This window comes from Triturus cristatus, chromosome 5_1 (genome assembly GCF_964204655.1).
Source record: "Triturus cristatus chromosome 5_1, aTriCri1.1, whole genome shotgun sequence".
Lineage (NCBI taxonomy): Eukaryota > Metazoa > Chordata > Amphibia > Caudata > Salamandridae > Triturus > Triturus cristatus.
In genome coordinates, this window is record NC_140587.1 from 442,422,919 (window position 1) to 442,450,176 (window position 27,258).

Consider the following 27,258-nt stretch of genomic DNA (forward strand, 5'->3'; position numbering starts at 1 on the left):
AGAAGGAATTTTATTTTCCCCAGGATTCTGAGGAGGAAGAAGCTAGTAGAGACAACCCCGCTGACATGATCGCCAAAGGTAAGTTTGTTGTCCATGATCACCCCAGGTTCTTGGCTTTCGTAGTAGGGGCTGGAGGCGTTCACATTTCTTCTGGCCACCAATCCGGCGTCCAGAGGTAAGAGTTGTTGCCAAATATGATGACCTCTGTTTTACCTGCATTGAGTTTCAAGCAGTTCAAAGACAACCAGCCTGCAATGGCTTTCATGCAATCATGATCCAGTTTCTGCTTCTTTGCCTCACTGGACGGTCAGCACAATTTGTGTGTCATCCGCATAAGATGTTAGTTCGAACCCAAATTATCTTATCAGGGCTGCCACGTATATATTAAAGAGTGTAAGACTATGGGACGACCCCTGCGGCACCCTACAAGGAAGGGAAAAAGGCTTAGACCTATCCCTACCCAAATCCACCGTTTGGGTTCTGTCGGCAAGAAAAGATTTTAGGAGATTCCAGGTCTTACCCTGAACTCCTGCTGTCGATAAACGGTCCATCAGAACTTCATGATCGACCGTATCGAAGGCTGCTGAAAGATCCAGCATAATCAGGATCGCAGCGCCTCCCTGTTCCACGGCCTCTTGTACCTCCTCCGTAGCTTCAATCAGGGCTAGCTCAGTGCTGTGTTCAGCACAAAAGCTGTATTGCGTGGGATCTAGTAGACAGTTGGTCTGGAAGAAGGTGCTAAGTTGAACGTTCATGGCCCTCTTGATCATTTTTGCCGGCAATGGGAGGCGCGAGATAGGTCTATAGTTGTTAGGATCATTAGGATCCAGGTTTGGCTTTATCAAATGAAGTATTGAAGGCGATATCCAGGTTTTAGGAAACTGGCCTGAATTGATGATGATATTAAACAAAGGGGTAAGGATAGAACCAATGACAGCCGGGATGTGTTTGATCACAGACACTGGACATGGGTCCAGGGGAGATCCGGATCGAGTCGCCATCGAGAGGATTACATCTTGAGTCTCTAGAGGTGTAAAGCCCTCTAATATAGGTGATGATTTGGTGACTGACCTAACTAAAACCTCAGGGTCCTCTCTTTGCTAATGGATGAAGGAGGAGAAAATGAGGCGTGTTTCGCAGAGTTCTGGGCTGCTATGTGTGTTGGGCCTAGCAGGGTTTGTAAGTTTAGTTATAGTTTAAAAAAGTTCTTTGGAGGATTTGGCCTCGTTGGTCTGCTCCCAAAAATATGCCCTTTTAGTTTCGAAGAGTAATTTTTTAGAGTGAGAGACTTGCTCTATAAGCCTCTTTATTGGTAATATTGTACCCTTTTCTCCAGGCCCGTTCTAGCCGCTTACAATCAGTTTTGTGCTTTTGCAGGTTTTCACAGTACCAGGGAACGGAAGGAAGGGCTCGCTTGGGGGATATACAATTTGACCTGGGCTAGTTTACTGCATGCGGCCTCAATCCATCCAGAGTATGCAGCCGTAGCCTCCTCCACTCTGGCTGGAAGAATGGGGGCTGTTGCTTTCAGAAGATTCCCTAAATCCTGACTGTTAACTTTTTTCCAGGCCAGTATTGGCATCTTATCCTTGGGCTTTGGTTTCTGTTGATGATGAGAAGTCTTCAATAGTTTAAGGCTAGGATTGTTGCAATTCGATCCAAAATGTACCCTGCTACATGAGTAGGGCCTTCTACAAGCTGCTCAAGGTCCCCCTCTGTTCATAACTTGCTTCAGCCTCAAATTATCGGGGTCCGAGTGATCCTCTAGATGAAAATTAAAGTCCCCCATTATTGTGAAAGAGTTCGCACAAAGCCCCTCCTCCAGGAGCGTTCCAATGGATTCAAGGAACACACCTCTGGGGCCGATAGATGAGGATGGCTTTAAATGTGTCATGGGAGGAAATGCGTACACTTAATAAATGACAGCGCTTTGCAAGCTAGATTGGAGGCTGTAACGAATTTGGGCTCTAGGCTATTATGATAAATAACTGCCAGCCCTCCATTCCTCGTTTGTGGTCTGTCGAGTGTATGGCTGAGGAACTCCGGGGGAGATGCTTTAACAATATCAGGTCCTGAGGTGTTCAGTCCAGGACTGTTATAAAAGCCATCGTGATATTTTGTTCCTCAGTGAACAGTGCGCATACTATGCTTAAATCAAACAATCTGGCGTTAAGTAGGCATTTAATGGGAAGTGTCACTTTGCTTGGTTACATCTCCTGTCTGATTAGGATGGGCCATGAAGTGGGGGAGGGACAGAAGGCATTTGACACGAGACTGCCAGATCTTCCGGGTGGATACTAGGCAGAAACCTTGGGCAGCTCGCCTTTCCACCCTCTGGATCTAGCCCCATAAGGTCTCTGGAGTAAGTCAAGAAGTCTGGCCTTAAAGAGCCAGGGGGACGGGCTTGTCTTAGGCACGCCAGCGGCGCAGCGTCCGCTGTGTCGTCACGTCAGCATGCGTCTATCGGAAGCATCTAAGAACTAGTCCGCTAACCTCTGATGGCTGCCGCGCTCCCCGCCCCCCAGTTCCTTCAGAGCAGTGTCTAGCGAGCAGCTACGGGCGATTAAAGTGCCCCGTGCTTTAAAACACACGTGCTAGCAGCAATGGCCGGCAGGTAAGATCGGATTTCAAAAGTAAGTCAATATTTAGAAGTAAGTCATATTCCGATTCAAATATAAAAACAAATCAGTTTCACCCAAGTGCTAAAAACAGTCCTGGCGAGCATTAAACGCAGCCTGTAACACCAGGAAGGCAGCGCTCTGTTGTCACCAAATACAGTGCGGACACGTCGCCGTTAGGCAGTTTTGGCAGGAGCAGTGTCCATGCAAGGCGCCGATTGGGAACGAAAAGATCCACCTGCCGCCTCAGTCTGATCGGACGAATGTGCCAGAAGCATATCCCATGCCTTCTGGAGTCTCAGCCCAGGCACCGTCGTCTGGGCAGCAGGAAAAGAGGGCGCTCTGAGGGCAGGAAAGGTATAAGTGAAGTGATGCTGCTCAGGGGGACCCCCCCCCCCCCCCCGGGGGCACTAAGGATGGCCGCAACACAGAATGCCTGCAGTGTAGGCAAATTGAATGACACTTCTGAACTGGCAGTGGCTGAAGGCCTCACTCAGCTCATCTGTGTGTTGAGCTTTGGAAAAGAGACACAGGGCGAGGTCAGCAGGAGAGACCAACAGGAATGGTTCTTGGTTCCAAAATTCTAATATAAATATCCATTTCCTTTGCAGCATGGTTCAGTCACCAAGATGGCGGGTAGTTGGCTGTACGAGGATTCTCATTGTAGAGCACTATGGGCCGGATTACACTGTTTTCATGGTGAGAAAAATGTGCCAGCGCTAGGCCTCACTGGTAGATTTGTGTACCCAAAAACTCCTACAAGAAGATTTTTAGCCTAATTAAGACTTACGATTTTAATACTGAACATATAAATGTAGACACCATGGTGAAACTTCGCATATGCAATTACTGCATCACAAACGTGAACACACTATATAATCCGGACACCACTGTCAGTTAAGACTTTACTTTGTTTTATAGATAAAAGCTATTGGACAAACGGAACTGAATTCCAGCAACCCAGAAGATGTATTACAACTTGCCGCGCAACGAAGAAAAAAGAAGTTTCTGCAAGCTATGGCAAAACTTTACTTTTGACGCTGCATGGCAGCGTAGTGGCGTGTATAACTGAAGGTGGCAGAGAAGAGCAGAAGATACATGAAAATATTTTTTATTTTCCTCCAGAACTCATTTTTACAAATAAACCATTAAAACATGTTTATAGTCTTTGTACAAAATACATATTTACACATTTGATCAACATATTAACCAGCACCTTAATTCATTGTCTCTTTTGGAAGATTTTCAAACACAAAAGTTGCAATTATTACAAAAAAAGAAAACAGCAAATTCCATTTCACATAAAGGAATTGTGATCATGTATAAAAATTTGTACAAAAATACGTTTTTTTAATGCACATTATAAAAATCCAATATATTAAACATGGGATGCACAAACTCTGGGTTACATCCAAGACCCGGCCGTATCAGTGCACCATCCACAATGGGAACATGCTCAACATGAGCCACCACTAAAGTTTAATAGTAACGACTGCAATTATACATTCGGGGGTATTAAAAAAGATCATTGAATATTACGTTATCACCAAACATTTCATTTAAAAAGTTATGAATCAGAAGAGTGGCAAAAGTACACCTGAACATGGCTTACAAAATATAATAATAGTATGCAAAGTTCTAAACCGTGGATACAAAATCTACATGTGCTCCACTAATGAAACGGGTTTGTAATCATGTGGTCACAGATGCTTATACTGTTTGCACATCTTAATTACTATAGTTAACGTTTGCAGATTTTTCATTGGCCAAATTCGAGCACCTTAGTTATTTTTTATTTGACAAAATATTAGAAAGATTGAAAAGTAACTTCCATGTTCAGCTGTCTAGGGTCATGCCCAATGTTCCCACAACTCTAAATTTAAAACCCATGTGCTTTACTGAAGACATACTTTATTTAAACTGCCCTAAGGTTGGATATCCGTGAATATGGCACAATGTTGAAAGATAGTTCCAAATAAATAAGTGCAATTACGGACTACCCTGCAGCAACCACTCGCCTCTTTCATTCGCCAAAATAAATAGAACATGTGCTCAGCCATTCCTATCTAGTGATAAACCCATTAGGATAGTCTTATCAATTTTTGTAAAAACCGTAACATGTTGCATGTTACTTAAAATTAATTTACAAGCTACCCTAATAAATAATTTAAGAACAAGCAAAACTAAATCAAAGGTTAATTTACTGTACGAGTTGCTAGTTACATTTTTGAAAATGTGATACAGTATTCATATAGAACTCGGTCTTTAGCCCCTCATATCAACAGTTTTATCATTGTATGGCGTTGACATATTGTATAGTGTTGGTCCATTGTAAGGGAACAGCAAAGTTTGCATATAGAACATTGTATGTATTAGCTTGTATCCTAGAAGTACAAGGTCTGTAATACATTGCATTCTAGCATTTACAACATTAGCAAAAGACATAACCCAAGCAATGTGTACATATTGTTACAACCAATATTTAACTTTCTTTTGCAGGAATGGGTCATGTTTTAAAAAAATCTCGAGTAAAACCTCAGTGCAAGCAAACCGATGAAGTGAATGCCACTTCATTCTATATAAATTGTAAACTATGAAACACTTTTGTACAATATTTACTTAAATAATGTTCGAGGCGATTGGCTCAGCTCTCAAGTCAGTCTGTATTCTCACACTTCAGGGTGGGCAGGCAAAAACAGAAGCCTGGCCCTTTAGTGAATGGTGACCACGAAACATCTCCCAGATTTATTCGCGAATCACATTTGTATAGCACCAATATAACAGTCTTTCCTCCGGCTGCAGTCCTCCACCATTAATGCTTTGCATGTAGTGTTTTTTCTGTACTCTTTGGTGGAGTTAGGATGCCTCCAATACACACTGGAGATTGCCGTCCCACGACTACACAGTTTGGTTTCACATAAACTTCATCCTAAACATATCAAGGGAATAAAATAAAACATTCAGTTAGTTCATGCAGGAAAAATATTAGGCCGTCAATAGTTGCATTACATCTGACCTGGCCTCATTATTGCAAGGTCCAGGAAAACATTTGTGTGCTGAACCAACAAATCCCAACACAGATCCATTGTTGGATAAAAGAATGGTAGGTTGGTGAAAGATTGTGGTCGAAACGGATTACGTGACACAATACCCCACTTAAATTTGACTGACTGGATTATCTTGTCAGAGGGTTGGACTGAACCCATGGAGTAACCACTACTATTCAGCCATCAATCTAGTCTAAGCCATTTATATGAATATAATTGCAATTACATACACACAGACGACTCCCTGATTCACTTTAGCCAGGGAGCATGCTACTCCGGAACCCCAGTGTAGTGGCTAAGCCAGAGGTATTGAGCTCTGAACAAAACCATTCCATACATTGGTCCCAGTTTTTTTTGTGGCAGATTAAATCAAGGTGAGCTCATGGGGTCGGGGTATGAGCATTCATGCAGTTGGTTGGGGAAATTAACAGATAAGCTGAGGAAATTTGGTATTGTTAAATTGCAGATATATGTCTTTTAAAGAATGAGGTTGTCATCTCTAAAGTGAGGCATGGCCAGTTGCAGAACTACAATAGACTGGCAAATATGCATGTGACAGAATCTGCTTAGAAGAGGCATGCAGAGGACGGAAAGTAGGCAGGAGGCAATCAATGGTTTTAAATTAAGGTCAGTTTTTCATGCCGGATTTTAGGACGATATGTGAGGCTTTTTGAGATAGCATATGGTCTGAGGATGCAACATTGTAGAAAAATAACATTTGAATGGAAGACAGGAACTTGTGATATGCAGTGGAGAATCAGGTGAATAGTCTGTATACTGCTAGGCTTCTACTAGACACCTGCTTTAGCAAGGAAAGCTGATCAGTTCATGGGTTGGAAGTGTAAAGTAATTGGTGGACTCGTGTATAGGGAAATATCAGGAGAAAACAGCGCCTCGTGACTATAGCAATGGGAGGGAACAGAAGGGATAAATAATGCAAACACCAATTCTGCAAATGCTGGGGTGGATGCCTGATGTTCACCCTTAAAAGGACTAGCTTGCAGTTTTAATTAAAGAGAAGTGGGAACCACGTGGATACCACTGGTTTAGCATGGCACAGGATGGGGACAACTACCCCACAGTGGATTGCTTGCATTCCTGTGGCTGAAGACCCATGAAGACTGGGCCACGCATTGAAATTACATGAAGACTATTTGCATGGGTCTGCTAATTAGTGGTTCCTGGGCACTGCTATTTGGTGGGTGGGGGCTGTCGTTTTGTTTTCTCCTCAAGGTAAGGTATGCTGTTTCGGGAAGGTGGATGACTGCCAGGTGTATAAATATCACACTTAATTGGGTGTACTGTTCAGCCCTACATGCACAAGAAAGAATAATAAAGGGACAAACAGATGAAAGCATACAACTTTTCAATAGGTTTAAAACAGTTAAATAAGCTTGGTAGAAAACTTATTAATGAAGATAGACCACTTTTGCATTAGTAATAGTTTTCACACCCAAAGTACTTTTTATAACTGGCAAAGTGAAGCAATCAGTACTCAAGTCGATATTCTAGTGGTTTGGGATACAAATACATTCAGAGAGCAGATAAGTCGAGCCATTCGGACCTATTTGGTGATAGTGTCCATAGTAGTTTGGAAAGTCTAATGGCGAGTTGCACCGTTTGCGGTTAACAGATAGTTTCCCAGTTAGAGCAAATCCAGTTATTTACTTTTGCATAGCATGTTCGAGTAGGATAGCAACAGATGTTGCCATCCGGTTTGTTGCAGGACATGCAGTATTGCTTAATGGTAGGCAGACATTACCACAGAAAACAGACAGTGCCTCCTGCTTCGAAACACACCAAATTTTGGGCAATATGGATCTCTTAATACATCGACTGATGCAGCTGTGTGTCTATCTGGGAATCTCTCTTCATCCTTTTTTTTTTTAATAGAGAAATAGAGTTTTATATAACGCAAACTAGACCCAAGACATCGGGTACCAGAGCACCAGTTTCGTTACAGAAGGACACATTCATTTTTGTTAGGCACAAGGAGATAAAGTGATGTGTCCAGAATCACAAGATGTTGGGCGTCATTGCCAAGACTCGCCTGGTTACCCAGCTTCGAGGTCGACCACTCTAACCGTAAGGCTACATCCTTTCCCCTTCAGGAGTTAACAGAATTGTGGACACAAATCATTGCTCACTTTGAGGCGCAGGCCAGGTAAAACGCACCATTTCTAACCTGACCACTGCTAATCAAGAACTTTGAGGTAGTTTGCAAACAAAATGTGAAGAATGCTCTTACCAGCATGTCTAAATAGTTTGTGTGGGTCTGTATGTTATGCCGGTCCTCTGCAGCAACTTTCTTAAAGATCTTCACTTTCACGGTTATTCCTTTAACGGTGTTGAAAAATGGTTCCATCCAATTTACACATTCAGAAATGCAGTTCCAATCTAGACCTAAAGAAAAAATGAGAAGGTTTTACACTGTTCTATTTATACTTCTTATGGCAGATTTTTAGAAAATGTTTTTTTTGCCACTTTCGACATCGTAAATTAAATACACAGCCTTTGGAAAGAAAAAACAGACTATCCACCACCAGGGAGGTAGTTACAATATGGAAATTGATCTGTAGCTTCACACATACGGAACAAATGCTATAAGAAGACATTGCGGTGCTGTCAATGGGTTGAGTGAGCAATCATTTGTGGTTACATTTCGTGAGTTTTTAGCTGTGGTTAAAGAGGTGGGTAGGCTGCAGTCCGCATAAGATTCACTATTTGCAGGAAAGAAATGGTACATCAAATAGTGGGTATTATCCCGAGGGGGATATATGGTAAACAGCATTATATTTTGGATGCTCCTTGTGTTTAACTTGTTAATTCTATGTCTAGCTGAGCTCTACCAAATTACCTTATTTGTTTTATCTAGGAAAACTCACAAGACTTCTACTGCTTTTAAAGAATGTTTACCTGACAGTGGAAAAAGTCAGGACCTCCAGTAGACCCATGTCCGCCATCTATCATCCAGCTTACTCCAGATATTGCATACCAGTTAACGAAAATGTTTAACAATATGTTCTCTACAGGTGTATTTGATACTTTGGGAAAAGACCTCAGTTTTACCACCCATAAAAAAGTCTAACCTTGATCCCCAAGATGTGATCAACTATTGCCCTGTCAAGGCTTCCCCTTCCGACCAAATTGGCCGAAAAGGCTATGAATATTCAGCTGGCAGCATTTATCGAGTCAAAAAATCTTTTGGATGCGACTCAGTTTGGTTTCTACAGTGGTAACTGTACAGACAGCTCTTATCGTGGCCCAAGAAGAAATCTTGATAAGGACGGCAGAGCTGCCTCTATCCTGTTGGACCTATCCGCAGCCGTCGATACGGTTGATCATTCTGGTTGAGGAAGCTGGGGATTAAGGAAACAGCCTTGCCCATGCTTCATTCCTTTCTGGCTAACAGGATACAATCAGTGGCTCTTAGCGATTACATACCTGAACCATATTTTCTGCCTTGTGGTGTTCCACAGGGCTCACTGCTAAGTCCTACATTATTCAATTTATACATCACCCCCTTGGCTTTCCTAATTAAATCCTTTGTGTCCTATGTCAACGATACCCAAATAGTGGTGTCGCTTTCTAAATCAGATCGTAGCATAGATATGACCTTTCAGTTCAGTATGCCTTTATTTAGATTGAAAGTCTTAAAAGACGTTGACATTAAAAACATAATTAGCCAGTTCATTTTCGTAGGCAGTTACATAGTTATACATTAAAAATGGTCACAAGGAGAATAGATCCACGATGATAAAGTGCTTATATATGATAAATAAATATTTTAAAATGAATACAAACTTCTGACGGTTGTACCACAAAAATCTATAACAGTAGATTCAACTTGTTAGTAAAATTGACCAGGTCGGTACACTTGCAACAAGTTAAAATGACCTCATCTTTTGACCTCATCTTTTTAGCTCATATGGCCCACATCCAACTTAGAAACTGCAATCACTATAGGTTCATCAGTTTGTTCTCAAGATCTTGAATGCTTCGTTGCCAGAGCAAGTGACCAAAGACAAACAAATAGGTTTTAGCCACTTGTGTCTAGGAAGTTAATAAACGGGGCAAATGAATAAAATATGTACTAGAGATTCGTTCTGAGTTGGACAAAAGGGGCATTTGCTGTGATTCATGGCACACCATTTACTAACTAATTGATTGGGAGTGAACCCTCTCTTAGTTGGTGATAAAGATCCCTATCATTAAAAACAGTGATAAAATCCCAGTACCCTTCATACTCTGTATCATGTTTAAGCTCTAAGAACTCCCTTGTTAAGGAGGAAAAGCGCTTCATTTTGACCATACTCCAATACATCGCCTTGAATTCCTTCTTTGAGGGAACAACATCGACAGTCCGCTCATTCCCATTTCGCTCAATAGGACTTTAACCGGTCTCAGCCAGGGGATTTTACGCATATGGTCTGCCTCCCTGACTTCGAGAAGGGCCTGAGCGTACAGGGACAATTCTGGTGTAACCCAGAGCCTTCTCAAGTAAGCCACTTGTCTATATCGTGCCGTATCCTCAATAAGATGGCAACCCATATCTAAATAGAGGGGCAGCAAAGGAGTTGATTGGGGAAGACCAGTTATGCCCCTTAGGAATTTATTTTGGGCTATCGCCAAAAGGGGCTAGGTTGTCAAATCCCCATAATTCTGCCCCGTATAAAAAGAGGCACTAATTTTGGAGCTGTACATTTTTAGGACGGGAGCTACAGGCTTAGTATGGGAAAGACGTTGTTCCTTCGAAAGGGCACCAGACAATTGGGCGTGTTTGAGGACCAATTGGTCAATGTGCGGTTTCCAATTGAGTTTCTATCTAGAGTAATGCCCAAATATGTAAAAACATGAGTCTGCTCTAGAGTGACTTCATTCATGGCTACTCTACCATTTATGATCTTATGTTTATGTAGAATCATACATTTGGTTTTCTCCACATCAACTATAAGGTCGTGGTCCTGACAAAACTCCTCAAATCTAAGAATGGCCGCCTGGAGACCTTTTTGAGTCAGGGTATCATCCGCAAACATGAGCATGGGGATCTTCATGCCCGCTAGGGTAGGAGCGTCAGTGGGATGATTCTTAAAATACTGCACTGCCCTATTGATGTACAGGGAGAAGAGGGTTGGTGCTAAAACGCACCCCTGTCACACCCCCTTTGCAATAGGAAACCTATCGGTGACACTCCCCTGCTGTCCCCAAGGTACCTGTGCAAAGTTGGAATTGTGTAGTGTAATTAGAAAAGCCAGTAATTCCAAGGGCATACCTTGTTCCTCAAAGGCTCTTCACATTTTGGCAAGACTAAAGCAGACTTACGGTCTATAAAAGCTGTGTAAATGCTACCACCGCCTATGATCCAACACGCCAATCAATTAAAATAAAGCTAAAAACCTGGTCAATGGTGCTGGTATGTGAGCGAAACCCTGCCTGCAATGGAGAAAGAATATTAAATTTGTCTATCCAGGCCTGGATTCGACTCAATACCAGCCTAGCTGTGACTTTTTGTATACAGTCAATGAGGCTTATAGGCCTATAATTGCCTGGGTTAGAGCGGTCCCCTTTCTTAGAGATTGGGAGAATGTCTGCTCCTGACCAAGTTTCTGGTATGGGGGCACCACTGGCAATGGCATTCGTAAGAAACTGGATATATGCTAGCCAGATTGCTTTATCGTGCAGGAACAGATCAACTGGAACACTATCCAACCCAGGCGCCCTGCCTCTCGGGACTGAGTTTAACGCCAATTCTACCTCTTGCCTAGTGAAGTGCAAAGAGCAGTTGACATGGGGTATTACATACTGTTCTGGGTCTTGTTCCCCTATAGCGAACTGGGCCCTATAGTGAGATAACCACGTAGCCCCCGAACAGTGGGTAACGGGAGCCTGACTTGATATGCCCCTGCTCCATTTCACAAGGTGCCAAAAAGTGACTACATTTCTCCCTTTACTAGCCTTAAATAACTCATTCCAGGCCCTTTCAGCTTCCTGCTGGGCTGACTTGTACCCAACCCTTGCCCTTCTGATATCTCCCATAGTCTTGGATCCAATTGCCCTGGCTAGTGCTCTATAAGCCTCTCTACAAGATTTCCGTACCATGCGGCCACCTTAGGGCCAGAGTTTTTCTGGGATTTTTTTAGCCTTTGTAATAAAAAAGCCTTTAAGCTTGTTAAACTATTCATTATGGACCTAGGAGCTAGTTTCCTCTTGTGTAACACAACTTTGAAGTGTAGCTGTTGCACTTACCACCAGCTGCCTCATCTGCTCCAATTGCTCCTCTTTATTAATACATTTAGCCCATTTAACTCTCCTGGTGTCATTACTAAGCTGCACTTCTACAAAGCCACTTTCTGCTGCCGGACAATCAGTGACAGAAAATCCCTTAGGCTTCAGTGAAAGTACTAGGGGGTTATGGTCACTTTCAGACGGCTCCTGAACTACCATGTCTATTAGGGATGGACAAAGTTCCTTATTGAGAAAAATGCAGTCTATACGACTACTTCTCCAACCGTTATTGTAAGTGGGCAAGCCCTGCTTATCAGAAAAAGACCTCCCGTTGACAGCCCTAACCCCCCATTCCAAACATAGCACTTTTAGCTGCAACGCAGCTTCAGTCCATTTTTTAATTGGCGAGTGCCAGTGGCGGAATATTCCACTGAGCATCCTCCTCTAAGCTAAGGTTTACATCGTTGGCATCTAGAGGTTCAAAGGAACAGTTAAAATCTCCGGCAATTATCAGATTATACGCGCCTTTGTGCTGGTCTAAAAAAGTATCTAGGCAAGCAACAGTACTGAAAGCTTTTCCACCTGGCAACCCTCTCGCATAGACATTAATGATCAACAGATCTGGGACATGTATGGTAATAACTAGATATAAAATTAATGTTGCCTTTATTATCAACAGCTCTGAAATTGAAATGGGTGGGACCTCTTCCAGCTTCAACAATCTAATCTCAAGACTGGCTTCAGAAGATGAGCACCACCCTCACAGCAATCACAAACGTCACAGTCCAGATTAATTACATTTAACTGTGGAAAACAAAATCTTTCTATTTGAGAAACTCAACGCAATCAAAAATCCAAATCCAACAAAGTTCCTACACACGCATTACCCAACCGTATAATTTCTTGCCCCAAAAAACAAAATGTATGTGGGCGATGTAGCTCGCAGATATTTTTGTGGGATTAAATAAGCAAAATTGCAATGTCAAGACAGAAGAGGATGTAGGTCTATGTTAGCTACTCCAATCAAGACATGCCATCACGGTTCTATTTTACTTCAAGCTGGATATTGGAACCAACCTTTAGAAAGTCTCCCATGTGGCTCCATCTCACAGAGTTCTTAATCCTTAGCCACAACATTTTATTTGCAGAATCAAAACAAGATAATTATTCTACGTGTACTAGTTTTGAAAGGTAGGCAACAAAAAGGTGTATCTAAGCAAAGCCACTTAAAACGTATAACCAAGCAGAAGCCTGTATCTGGTATGGTCACATGATCTGGGGTAATCAAATCATTCCATTTGTCCAGTGAAACTAGAAACAAAAATTGGCATCTCACTATTGTAGTGTTTTCTGCAACCAGATAATACAAACAGCAATACCTACAGCAATGGTAAAATCAACATATGAACAAAGATCACTCGGTTTGCTTGAAAAATTCACATTCCATGTTACTAGAGTGCTATTAATTTTTGGGCCTAGGTCTTCGGCTGAATTCCATTCCTCTAAACATTTTCTGGAATTTACTCATTCCAAGTAACACACTCTAAAAGTGAATCAAAGAGACCACATGGGTGTCTTGCAGCACACAATTAATGCTATTGAATTATTTACCTGTTGCTTTTTTGACAACTTCAGCTGAATTATAGTGGAACAGTGCTGATGCGGCCAATATCCTGTACGAAAACTGCAATGACTCTATATCCAGAATGCATAAATCTAAAAGCTGGAAGAGAAATAGATTGATTGAATTGGTTTGCAAGACAGAATTTCCTCCCCTTATCTTCACAGCTAACTTATTGCTTACAAACAAGCATCTTGCCAGCAGAGTCATGCTAAAAGTGGTCTAACGATAAATACACATAGCTCTCAAAAACTAATTTCTGTGCTATTCAGTCTACTAGCTGTAGACACTACCCATCAACCCACTTATAAAGATGGGCAGCAAATGCTCCTTCACTAATTATATCAAACACTAGATACTGGTATTGTGCCAGTATAAAAAGGTATTAGTACTCAAGTGATCTTTACTTTCTAATGATTGATGCTTCGGGACCTTCTGACATATGGGGGCCATTAACTAATCACATGCCAGTTTCTCATAATTTGGCAAACAGCATCATCTACTGTTTTCTGAATCTGCTGATTTTGCCCAATTATGTAGCAGGTGGAATGGCTTTGTGAGATGCCACTAATGTGCCCAGTTGCTCACTCCAAGACCCCTTTGAGTAATAGGTGGACATCCTACCCTCCAGTCACTTCGGGCAGAGCAAGAACTTGCTTTTTTGTGTAACATGCATACACAATTTTAACTAACTAGCTACATAACCTATTTTTCTGTTCTGTGACATTGCTTTTATTAGTGGAAACAATTTAATTGGGATTTATCACGCGTTGCCATGCTTTAAACCAGTTGTTTTATTAACTTCTGGGGACCCCTACTTAATATTGGAATTTGGGGGAACCCCACTGAGTTATTGCTAGAGCTGTGGACCCCCAACTTAGTCATTTTTGATTATTTAAACTGCAAAAAAAAAAAAACTAGCATTCATCAAAAAAAATAACATATTTCACAAATATATATTTATAAAAATTAAATTTTAATTTCAATAGGAATGTTGGCCCATTTATAATTTCAATTTAGGCCACTCGTCTGTGCCATGTTCTGTTTGATACACGTGCAGGGTTCCCACAAATCAATCTAGGGATACTACCATAATTTTTAGCTTCCAATTTCAAATTCCTGAACATTCATAGAACACTTAAAAAAAAGTACAGTGTGCGTCTTTATTTATATGCAGTGTATTAATCTGTTGATATTTCATTTTCTAAAAAGTCGCGGACCCCCTGAGTAGTATTCACAGACCCCCGACCACAGGTTAAGAATCACTGCTCTAATCTACTTAATAAATCACCGTGAAATAATTTAAAGAGCACAGTCGAAACAAATGTTCAGATCCTGGGAAATTACAAGACTGTTTCAATTGTAAATGTAACGCCATGATTTTTTTTTTCAAAAATTGAAGTGACCTCATTGTGTCTGTTGCATGTGCTTAAAGAAAATGTACTGAAAAATACATAAGACCATGCTATATAGCACAAATATAAACAATACAAATGTCTAAGTTCTTTAAAAACAGAAAATCCTTACCTGTGCGATCTGTATGAATTTCTCCTGAGAATACTGAGGTTGGAGTACTTTTGGAAATTCCTTAAGCGAGTCCACTTGAAGGTACAGATTCAGCCACGAAATTACGCTCACTGGACACAGTTCCCATTTTAAAGCCTAAGTCCAAACAGAATATTTGAAAGTTAAAAAAAAAAAAAATAGCAAATCTTTCAATCATAAAATTAATGGTGTACACTTTTGCATCAGTTCCATCTACAAGTCATACTAGACCTCCGTTGTCAAATCAAATAGCGCCTCAGAAACAAGACATTGGCAGTGACTGGAATTACGAGAAGGGAGTGCGACCAAGGGAGTCCATTGTGGGGGTTAAAGGTATGCGAAAGGCTTAGTAGAAGGGAATGTACATTACAGATTTAAGATGCAAGATGTCTTGTGCAGATTATCCCCATGGAAAACAAATCGAAGCGTAGGGCACTGCAACAGGATTTAGATCAACTGGTTGGTTTCATTTAGGATGCAATCAATACAAGTACCCTCATCTCTTAACCCCCACCTGCAGTCTGCACACATTAAAAACTTTACGGTTTAGAAACCTAGTTTTTTTCCCCACATACCACAAGGTTAGCCCTACCAAACATGTAGGCAACAAACATCCTCAGGATAGTACAGTAACATTCATACATAACTTGCTGTAATCCACTAGAATAGAAAGCTTTAAATATCATAGAGCCAAAATATGGATGACTATCTCGACAACCAAGATATTTTAACATAAATATAGTATATATTAACTTCTATCATATATATATATATATCTCTCTCTCTCCAGCTCACACTCCAACCAAATGAAGAGACCGCACTCGTGGATGGTGAAAGGACTCAGTATTTATTTTACAGGGTCCACAAAAACAGGACGTGTTTCGGCTCATGCCTTTTTCAACTATATATAGATCCTTCAAGAAAACCTCACTCCTTCCGAAAATTTGAGCCCGTGGGGGTGGCGCGTTTGCTGGCGGATAGACCGGCATGCAAATCCAATCAAAATTGTTACAGTAAAGACGCGCTCTCAGGACAAAAGTTCAGCAAACTCCAATCAATAGTAAGGAGTTGTATTAAACTTCATAAACCCTCCGTTATGAAGTTTAATAAATCCCCTTACTATTTTTCGGAGTTTGCTGAGCTTTTGTCCCGAAAGCGTGTTTCTATCGTAACAATTTTGATTGGATATATTTAGTCATGGTAGGAGGCTGTGTGGTACAGTTAATTTACAAGCACTTCGATATTTTAGCATCACAATATTTCTGTGCTCCTTATTTTGCCCCACAATCTAACTATCATTACATATTTTCATATGACGTTTCCTTCTTAGATCTAGAATACTGGAACTGCTATTAGGCAATTACTCTTTCACTGACCCTTTCCAGTGCTGCGTCACTGCCATAGGAACACTTTTTTAAAGCCCTTCCTGGCTCGTATAACTAAGATCTTTAAAACTCCTTGTGTTGCCTTTTTAGGTCTCGGCTCGAAGGCTGCACTTGCGCAGTCTCGCTCCGAGATTTAATGTTTAGGAGTGGGACTTTAACCCGCCCCCTTTTTTTTTTTACCTCTTCTCCATTGGCTGGCCTCTGAAATACTGGTCAGCCATTGGAGAAGAGCATTGTCTCTCCAAACAAGCCCCGTCTTTTTCGGCTTCGGGGGCGTGTTTTTTCGATTCTTTTTCTCCTCTGGAATGTAAACATTCCAGCCAATGGCAAGAGAGAAAGAAAAAAACACGCCCCCGAATCCGAAAACGCCGCTGCGTTTCTCCGAGGCATTTCTGCTTGACCTCGGAGAAAGGCGGCGGTGTTCATGGCTCTCGCTGCCCTATCCTCGATCGAGAGCAGTCGTGAATGGGTGAGTACACACGTGCCCATAGCGCATGTTACAGTCTGAGCACGGGTCTGAGTGAGTGCATTTCCGTAGTTAAGATTACAGACTGAGCTACGGTTTGGGTGGGTGCGTACATTACTACAGCCAATATTAGAGGCGGAGCTCAGGCTTGATTGAGTGCGTACATTCTCGGAGTTCATTCAAGAGACTGACTTCAGGTCTGAACGTGTGTGTACATTTCCATTGTTAATACTAGAAACTGAGCGCAGGCCAGAGTGAGTACACACATTTTCATAACGCATAGTGCAGACTACACTTAGGCCTGCGTGTGTACATTTTCATGGTTAATATTACAGACTGACCTCAAGTCTGCGTGAGTGCGTACATGCCATGGCTTACTTTTCAGACTGAGCTGACCTTGCTACCTGTGACCGGGGTCTGTTGACTGAGCCAGCATTCCCCGCGCATAGAAGCGCCTCAGCTGGGCTGCAGAGGAGATAACGGGGCCGCGGATCCTTGGTCCGCTCACAGCTGCGTAAACCGGCAGCGGTCTCAATTAGACGACAAGCAACAATTGATATCCTTTCATCCGGACCCCTAGCACTGCGATTGCTCAGCATTTGCCGTGAAAGCGGCTCAATAAAGGAAATGTCCCTTTGTCCCCTGGAGGTTAGCGTCTGCTCTCTCTATTGGAGGGATGCGGTCTCTGTAATCAGGTGCTGTCGGTGTGCAAGAATGATTAAACCTGCTTTTTTACGGGGCGGCCGTGACATTCCTACGGGCTCTTAAATTAAATGATTAAACCTACGAAACATGCTTGTTTTGTAGGGCTTTTTTTGTGTTTGTCTGCCTCAATGAAGCAGGTTGTCTCTCTTCCTGTCGCTGTTCATTCCCGAGCAATTGGGCTAATGAATATTCGGAAGAAGAAATCCGTGTTTAACCTGCTGTATGTCATGTTTATATTCCTACCGCTGGTAGTTGCAAAACAATGTGATGCAGTGAGCAGCTAAGGTAATTGGGAAATAATATTAGTGATTGTGGTGCGGCTGTGGTGGGAAGGGAATGTTTGGGAGTACTTGTGAGGGGGGAGATTAAAGGAAACAACCGGACTGTTCGGGGCAACGCGTTCTGCTTACATGAGGAGTGTGAGCTCCGATGCATGATGGGTCGTGTAGTTTCCTTGGTCCTTGCGAGGGTAGTTAATCCTACCCAGATTGTATTTTTGTTTCATGTTCGGATTTATAATTCTCCTGTAAGAATGAGTTAAAAGTAGGGCTACAAGTCTTAGAAGGCACAGCGAAAAACCTGAACTCGGTGAGCTGCTCACGCATGGATCAGGGTACACGAGAACTTAAACAAATTCGCCTTCAAAGTCTCCTAAGTGGTCGAGGTCAAGAGGCAGGTCAGTGGGTCCTATAATTCAAACAGAGGACGTAGACTTAGGGCTAGAGCTGCCGACTTTGGAGCTGACGCACAGGGTTCGAGCGTCGGCCTTGGTTTAGCATCCTGTGATATCTTAATCTTCCAGTGTTTATAAAAAATGAATGTGTCTTGTGTAAGGAAACTGGTGGTCATTTAAAGCGATCCAATACCTGCGAGTAGAGGTTGCGCTATATCAATCTGCAATAAAATAAACTATGGATTTAGGAAGAGAAGGGGGCCGCAGAGGTGGGTGTTCATAGCTCTTTGACTTCACAGCCTGTAAGCACTTTGTGAATATACACATTGTTAGTTTAAACAAGCGCGCGCCTAGCGCTACAAGTGTGTGTGGGGGGGGGGGGGGAAGGTCAACAGCACACAAAGCGTTTCCCTTGCAGGAGCATTTGAGTGTGATTAAGCTATTGACAACAATGCAAATAATGCCGTTTCTTTAAATCTTTTAAAAACAACAACTTAAACAAAAATAATGTCATGAGCAATGCCAATAGCTCTAACTTTAACAATGCCGAGACCATTGCATTGTAAATGCTTGTTCTCTCAAGTGTTCACCTTGGGATCCAGATTTGTGCAGGATAGGTGGGAAGTGCTGTAGATCTGTGATCAACATGCGGTTAATGGACCAGGGAATATCAGTCAGAATGCACCCTATTGTTCCTTTTCTTCTAGTTGGTCTTTTCAGTTGCCACCGCCTGCCACTCCAAGACGATTGCACCCACCGTTCGATTTCCTTTTTCTTCTGGATTATCACCCTATTATTGATTCACTGGCCTGTCTGGGAACAGTATGGGTGCTGGACCAATGGGGCCGCTGCTGGCCTGTCTGGGAACAGTATGGGTGCTGGACAAATGGGGCCGCTGCGTTCTCCCTTTACACACATAGATAGTACAGCTCTCGTTGAACTGCACTCCATTGCAGTATTAAGGCTCACACTTTAGCAGGCTATACGCTTTAGCTCTGAAGTTGGAAACAATATGTTAAAGGAGAGTAAGCATGGATAAACTTGGATATAAATATTGAGGGAAGTGTTACCTTTAAAATGATGAGCTCCATTGTTAGGATATCCTCTTCGCTGCATGCTCCATCTGTGACGTACGCAAACTCCTGCAATTTAGGAGGGTAGATTTCCTGCAGGGGTTTAAAGGCATTGTGCATGTTAAAAAACAAGCAAGCAACAATATCAAGAGTACGCATAGACCTACAGCAGAGATTGTGGTCGCCCAGACAAGATGGTATTCTGATCCTTTAATTTCACCTCCACGATTGCAAGTGTCAGCTACTAGAAGTGATTTGTAATACCACTGAAGGGCGTGGCATGTTTTACTGTAAATCTCCCTGAAACACAGCCTCAGTTTATTGTGCCCTGCCTCATTGCGGCCGGTGATTGTATCTTCTTGTGGGAACGTCAATGCACCCTTCTAGCATCCTCAGTATCAGTGGATGACGCTGGAGGAGCCCAAATATTTTGGGATCAGCCTTACCCAGAGTGCTGCAGCACAATGACCAGCCTGTCACTGAAACTTTGTGGTGGCGTGCTGAAACCCACTTTACCCATTAGCTCCATACACTTTGAATGCCAAGCCCACACCTATTAACACTACCAATGTTTGAGCTCACTGACACCTTTAAGGAGATATTTTGTGCTCCTCCTGCACAACCATGAAGAGTATTGCACCTGTAACAGATCTCTAGTTGTCTGATGTTCTGTGGACACAGCAAGAAGCAATGGTAAGGTGGGTATGCAGTTCCTATTAGGATGTGTAGTTCTACTGAGGTCAGATAAGTTATAAGGAGTCAGCAGGGAGCGCAACTCTTTAGGAACAAATGCCCCGACACACCTAGGTATGTGTCATGCTTCGCCATTGGGCTTTTGCTCCACATCGGGTCAGCGCTGCATTGCCCGACGGGCACCCTCAATGGAGACTCTTTACCGTAGATCTTTTAATAAGCCACCGGTGAAGGATAGGTGTGGGACCCTGTGTAGATTGGTGTAGTAAGTATCGGTGTGAGTGTAATGATAAAAATGCCAAATTGCGCAAGAGTCTTGTATTATCGCCTATCTAGGTGTCTGAGGGCATTTGTCCCTAAGGAGTCACGCTCCCCGACTCTTTAGAACTTGTCTGACCTAAGTAGAATTACACTTTAGTAGGGACTGCATACACCCCCCCCCCCCCCCCCCCCCCCCCCCCATACCATTGACTATTGATCTGGACCAAGTATGCTGGATCTTAATGTTACCCGAGTTCCTTCATCTTGATAAAAAACCTTGGAAGAAGCACTCACAAAACCCAGTCTAAAGTTAAAAAAAGCTTTTTTAGGGTGCTGAAGACATTGGGTAAGTTGGTTTAGTATCAACACTTAGTCATGCACTGCCATTTCAGAAATAGCTTAACTGTCCCCTGCGGCGAGCACTATGGTGCATATGCAACTTTCCACATAGAGGTATCGGAACGATTACTAATGGTCAAAGTTTTAGTGACTGAATATCAGAATATGTAAACTGTTTGACTTACCTCAAGCTTGGCTGCAATGAACAATGCGGAGATCCCAATAAGCTGGAGCATATTTTTGTGGATATCACTTTGTGTGACCATGAATCTGTCAAAGAAATCTTGTGCTAGGTAGAATGTGTCCCTGTGCAGAGTGTAAACTTCACACACCTAAAATTGGAGGGAAAAAAATATATTAACATAATAATTACATTTTCACAGGCAATACAACAAAACAACTTGCCCAAAATAGTGTGCCAACCACACAATCTTTAAATTGCCATTGAACCTTTTATTACCTTCCTGCTTACACTTCTTTCACCTCTTGTTACCAATTATACAATATTGTAAATCCAACCTCTGGCTTTTGATGCCACCATAACTCTTCTTGGTCTGATCCATTCTAGATTTTTTCTACTCTTAATTAGGCTTCTTAATGCTAGATTTGCTCATTTTGAATTGATATTCAACTATGCCATGCACGTTGGGTTTTAAAATATTCTACTACTCCATCCACAAAGGCTGCCCGTCCATTCCAGGTTTGATTTTGAAAGCGTAGTCTTCAGAGGCTCAGGTATCCCTACCCTGGCGCCCATCTCCTAGAATGTCATGTCAGCTCCAGTCTTCCTCTAACATTACCTTATCACACAACTGGCCAAACCAGTTTTTGTGCATTACACAGTATCAATTAAGAAAGTTCCTCCAAGCACCCCTCCTTTTACTCGTCTTTTAAATGCCCACGGTTTGTGTGCCACCAGATGTCTGTAGAGCACATGGTTTTATGCGTTAGTGAGATGTATAAAGTATACAAGAACCCCTTTTACAATCGGGATGAAACACAGGCCTGCTAGTATTGTATAATTAAGCCCAAACACAAACCTCAAAGAGCCAGTCCAGTAGTATCGCTCTCATGTTTGGTTTCAGCGTTGGATGCTGCAGCAGCCAATGTTTGTCATGGACATATCTGGTCTCCTTGTTCACCATTTTGCGCCAGACATCTTTTGAGCTTCCCCAGCTGCAAAAGTAAAAAGAGTGCGTAAAACTTGATGCCCATTTTTTGACCCCATTGCCCTACAACAGCAAAACTATATTAATCTTTCAGACAGTGCACATTACTCATCAGCATTCAATTCAGGCTTCGCCTGGAAAGACACAGGTAATGTGACAAAACAGTTTTTGCAACAACAAAAATACTATCAAGTCACATATTTACAAGTCGTACATGGCAGTGATCCAGAGGCTAAAAACCGAATGTCCCTGGATGTGATCTAGAAAATATCTGCTTTGACAACAGTGGCTTTTTAGAGAGCTGGAAAGTGTTATATGTATACAATTATTTGTTGTTTTGTCTGCCAAATAATGCCCAATACTACCTAGTAAATTATGGTGTTTTCAAGACGTTGTGAATCTTAGCTTTGTATTTAATTGTGGCGAACAGCCTGCACTGGTGTGAATTGAGCAAATCGTTAAGCAGAAAGACCAGTCTGACACAGACGCCTGCAACCCTGGTACAAATGGGTCTGTAATTTGAGTATTAGTCTAGTTGTGACATCACTAATCGCCTGTGATAAACTTACACAACTCCTATACTATAGGAGATTCAGGGCATACAATTCCTAATCCATGCCCCAAGTCGTTTTGTTTGGATTCGAGGGCAAGACGTTTTTATGTCTATTTACACCAAAGGTCCACGGGGTGATGTGCTTCCCAGTGCCAGGACTGGGGGGGGGGGGGGGACGGGTGCATTAAAGAGTGGAAGCACAACAGAGGACGCCAACGGGAGAGGTTGCAGGTATGCGATTGATGGGTCCCTTAGCACCCAATCCCGCCACTTCCCCTGCCTTCCTTTTGGTATGCAGAGAGGGTGAGGACACTTCGCTCCAGGGAAGGGGCAGGAACGTGACCTTTTGTTTGACAAAGAAGGGGAGGGGGTTGGCGTTAGCAGTGCTACCAGTTGCTGATGTGCATTTAATTCCCTTTTCAAGTCAGGGCATTTATGGGTTGTTTTTCTTATAAAAATACCACATGGGCGGTTGGTGTATTCATATTGTACTATGAATCTTCCCAGAATTTTGTGGTCAGCGGCGAATCCAAGGTAAAATTTCACAAATAAGACAGTACGTAAAAAGAGAAACGTCGATTAGCTGTCAACTGCCCACCCCCAAGTTTCTCATGTATAAAACAGAAGCTGAAATAACACGAATACACCAATTAGAACTTGCCTGAGGCTGGGCAGCGGGGAAGGCGTTATGAAGAAGTTTTTAAACCGGTACTGTGTGAAGCTGGAGAGATCACTCGTAATGCCCATGTCTTTGTGCGGAGTTTCAATTAGGATGCAGGGGCTAACGCCTCCGGATATCAGGGGGGACCAGCAGCTCTGCAAAGAAAACAAATGTCACTGTGTTGGTTCGACGCTGCTCGCTTACAAGACATGGCGCAATTAACAGCCTGTAACAGCTCAGGTAGGCGCATTCCCCTGCAGACATATGGAAGTATGCGCTTGACGGCTCTGTCTGATATAAACACTATTGGTACATATGCCAAACTAAAAATGGAAGCGTATTAGCATAGAAGGCTGGGTGAACGCTTAGGATGACCTACGCTGCACCATTTCCCAAGGAGGAACAGTTTATTATCAAAACACACAAGTGCTAAATAAATCTGCATCGCGGTGGATTGCTATTTGCAGAAACCCAGTGACTACGCAAGATGCGCGACCAGTCGCTCCACGAGCCGGGCAATGCTCGCGATAAGGACTGGAGCGTCCATGAGTAAGTTCAGTGTATGATTCCTGTGTCTGATATTGATGGGCCCCTCTGTATTCCGTCTCAGTGTGAAAGGAGACACCTCTTCCTGTTCCTCCTCCGAAGCGGAAGTTTACAGTGAGACTATGTACAGTCTGCAGCGAGCCTATTGGCTGGACAGCGTCACGTGGAATTTTCCCCGGGACTTTCAAAAGTGCTCTATGGAAGAGTTTCCCAGCTGAACATGAGCTGCTGCATGCGCGGTAAATAAGAGCTTCGGGGGCAGCGATCAAAGATCGGGAAAGAGGGTGGGCAACCAGCAAGGGGGAGGGGGGGGGAGGAGGATGTGAATGCAAGAAACTAGCGGTGACACCAGCTTTGTTTCTGCAAATTGTATGCTGGCGGTGTTAGCAAGGAACACGAAGCACCCAAGCTCTGCAGGGAGGTTCCCGGTAACAGGAAAGTGGTTAAAGCCAGTCCAACCGCAGCAGACATCTGGCGCTAAATTAAATTTCTAATCAGACGCAAAATAATGCCTCTGACACATGGCGGGATGCCGCAGATGCCCCCATCCGACCTGCAGTCCATTCTCTGGCCGGATATAGTTCTCTTTGCCAACTACTTGAGGGCCACACTCGTGAAGAGCAGCTCGCTTGGAGATGAAAACATTCAGTGAGCCACGGAATTACGCGGTATATACGAACACGGAGAAGGCGCGCGCGCCAAGATCAGCAGGAGCTTAGAAAGGGGAGCAGCTGTTCTGCACGCGCTGGAGGGTTACTCCTGTTACGCCAGGACATGGGGTCGGCTATGGCGCTGGGCATGTCAGGCTGCCATAAGGGCAGTGTATACAGCAAAGCAATATATTAGTGTAGTCGGAAGCGTCCTGACACACACTCATTTCAATTCTACACCAGCATCGGGCTTCTAAGCACTCTCCCATGGCACATACCTGGATCTCGTACTGTTGCTTTTTAATCCTGTGGTGGTTGTCGTATTTTCCATTCGAATCCTGAAAGGGGAAGACAGAATGTCAACTCTTGTCTAGCACATGCATTAAGGGCCAATTCCCGCCACATCTCCCAGCGCAGGTCCTTACCTCCGTTTTCCTCTTCTTGGGATGCAGCACAGACAGGGCAGTCTCTCCGCCCGTCTCCAGCTTGGGGTTTCTAGCTTGCAAGCGATCACTGCAGAGTACAAACAAGTCAGGGCCAGGGACACCACACAACGAAGGGACAGTGAATAAGACATTGGTACAAGAGCTCACCTGCGTCTGGACATCCTGCTTGGTGTCTTTCAGGTCTCCTGAAAAAGAAGGCAAACGGATTGCACGTCAGAATTATGACTACTAGGCTGGAAGACAAACCACCCAAAAGGAAGAGCACCCCCATCCTGTATAGGCGCGCAATTGTGTGACAAAAGAGCACCTTTGGAGCGGTTACTAAAAACCGCGCATCGCAAAGAATGAATTGTCTAATACAGCCATATGCGATGAGATTTCAAGCAGAAGTCACCCTGGTTTAAAAACATGCAAATGTGCTAATGAATGAGTAGTCAGTGCAGATGGCAGCTGCTGTCATTGCAGCCCTTCTCCCTCGAAATGAGAACACACAAGTCTCCCCTGCACGAAGAAGAACCCCTGAACACAGGAACTGCCCTTTATAATGTATCCTGCGTTCCGGGGGGACACTCCGGCTTTCGGATGTTTGAATTTAAGAGGGAAGAATGCGTTCCGCGCCAAATCGCTGCGGCCGGTAAAGACGCCTCCCGCGCCCGAATGCCCGCGTCCGGCTCAAGGTTTCCTCAAATTATCCGATCTTTAACCGAGGGTAGGTGGGGGGTATTGAGACCACACCGGGGGGCAGAGAACCCTGCACAGCAGCAAATGACGGTGCTCGGATTGTAAAAGCCGGGGAAAGACGTCTGACTCCTGTTTCCCGATCATAATCCTCGTGCAGGGGTAGCCTACTGTAGCAGAAAAATGGGCTGGGGGGGTCCTGTCCCGCCAATGGCCACCATATCTTCAAAGATGGGGTGCAAGTACTCCGACCCCCTCCTCAAACTCGCGGCACGATGTCGTCTCTCACTCCCTGAAAAATATTCTACGGCCAGGGGTCGAGCCTGTGTGTGCCGGGGTGCTGGCTGCCCAGCGAGGGGGTTCTACCTCTCTGCTCAGGGTCCGGCAGCTACTCACCACAAGAAGCTCTGGGTGGATGTCAGCTGCTGTTGCTGGCGCCAAGCTCTTATATTCAGAGCGGCAGCTGCCGCTGCGCATGCGCGACCCGCCACCGGCTCTGCACCTCAACCCAGACACAGGAGACCCCTGAGCGGGAGACCGCCCCCAGAAATAAAGACCTCCCTAGCCAGGACAACAGAGACCCGCCGAACTGGGAAAAGACACTCTCAGAAATATTTTTATTTATTTTTGGAAGTTTTATAAAGCGCGAACAAGTCCCAGGTGGGCGTCAAAGCGCCCCACGATGCACATTAGTGTTATTAATTTATACACAAAATAATACATAATAAAAATGGGACATACGGTTGCAGAAATAATTCGTGGGACACAGTGTGAAAAGTCAGCTGGATCCTACATAATATAGCACATTAAGAGTCTGATGTAGCCAAGAAGATTTGCATTCTCAAAGAGAAGCCATTCATGGGTTTTGAAAGACATTTAAATCAACAGTAGGTTTCAGGGAGAACTTAAAAAAGCCTCAAATAGTTGAGCAGTCTAAACGTTACTGGTCTAGAGTTCTATATTTTGGGTCCTTGCCTAGGAAAAGAAAGGACATTGGGGGATTTTATAGATTAGACCCCATAGCCATGAGCCAGGGTGACACCCTCCTTAACCTCATCGTGCTCAGGCCAAAGCCCCCCGAACGGGACGCCACCTTCACTGAACACAGACCCCCCTAGATAGGAAAAGGCGGAGACTCATCCAACTGGGAAAGAGACCTCGTCCCTCCAGGAATAAACCTCCCCAGTCATGGGCCAGATACTCTCTTTCGGCTAGGGGTTCCCAACCTGGGGTGCCCGCACCCCAAGGAAGTGCGAGATGGCATTTCATGGAGTGGGACAAGAGGGGAAGTATTTACTGTATGCATGTTAGGAATCCAGCAAGACTTTTGTAGGGGGTGCGAACAATAATCAAACGCTTCCCTGAGGTGCAGGCATAGAAAAGGTTGGGAACCCCTGTTTTAGGTTCTGAGCTCTGGAGAGAGACCCCCTAAGCAGGGGAGCTCGCTTGAGAATCAAGGCTCCTCCAGTCAGGGGAGCACCCCAGACCCAGTTTCCACACTCCCATGAATAACGACACCCCATCTATGCTGACAAGATCACACCATGATGCCCATTGAACAGGGCATATCCGTTCAGTCAAAGAAGGACTGAGATGGATACTCCTAGCTCAGCAGAAAAGCAGTTCACAGAGTAGGGAAATCAGCAATACTATTCCTGGGCAAGACACTTCCCTTTTCCATATACAGGGAGTAAAGATAGCAGGTAGGTCGGACAAAGGCATGCATAGAGCACAGCCCCTCTAGGGAAAAAAAGCATGGACAAAGCCAACAGGCATATTCAGGAAATAAGCAAAGGCGCCAGGCACACAGACAACACACATGTGACCCAGATACACAATATACCAACATAAATGTACATGTACGTGATTGATAAGATTCAGGAGTGTGTGGTTGAATGACAGTG

General features: G+C 43.6%; 2 protein-coding genes across 2 annotated transcripts in view; one reads left to right on the top strand and one right to left on the bottom strand.

The window, feature by feature from the left end:
- The window catches only part of INTS8 (integrator complex subunit 8), a 724,118-nt gene extending 720,342 nt beyond the window's left edge, over window positions 1-3,776 (top strand). Inside the window, exon 28 of the mRNA XM_085605229.1 lies at window positions 3,540-3,776. Within this exon, the coding sequence (XP_085461355.1) occupies window positions 3,540-3,656 (117 nt within the window). The 3' untranslated portion in view covers window positions 3,657-3,776. The remainder of the gene's footprint in view (window positions 1-3,539) is intronic.
- CCNE2 (cyclin E2) lies at window positions 3,714-25,822 on the bottom strand. Its single transcript, XM_085605230.1, has 12 exons — window positions 25,751-25,822; window positions 24,824-24,861; window positions 24,656-24,743; window positions 24,509-24,568; window positions 23,035-23,189; window positions 21,692-21,827; window positions 20,837-20,983; window positions 19,356-19,451; window positions 15,039-15,173; window positions 13,502-13,613; window positions 7,914-8,068; window positions 3,714-5,547 (listed from the first exon to the last, which is right to left on the bottom strand). The coding sequence occupies exons 2-12, from the start codon at window positions 24,835-24,837 to the stop codon at window positions 5,431-5,433; spliced, it is 1,215 nt and encodes a 404-aa protein (XP_085461356.1). The 5' UTR covers window positions 24,838-24,861; window positions 25,751-25,822; the 3' UTR covers window positions 3,714-5,430.
- Between the last annotated feature and the right edge of the window lie 1,436 nt (window positions 25,823-27,258).

What these genes read in the sequence shown, in the direction of transcription:
- CCNE2 (XM_085605230.1), bottom strand. An exon ending in AGCAACAGTACGAGATCCAG is followed by an intron (nt 23,190 to 24,508) that starts GTATGTGCCATG and finishes TTTTCTTTGCAG; the next exon opens with AGCTGCTGGTCCCCCCTGAT. An exon ending in TCATTGCAGCCAAGCTTGAG is followed by an intron (nt 19,452 to 20,836) that starts GTAAGTCAAACA and finishes AAACCCCTGCAG; the next exon opens with GAAATCTACCCTCCTAAATT.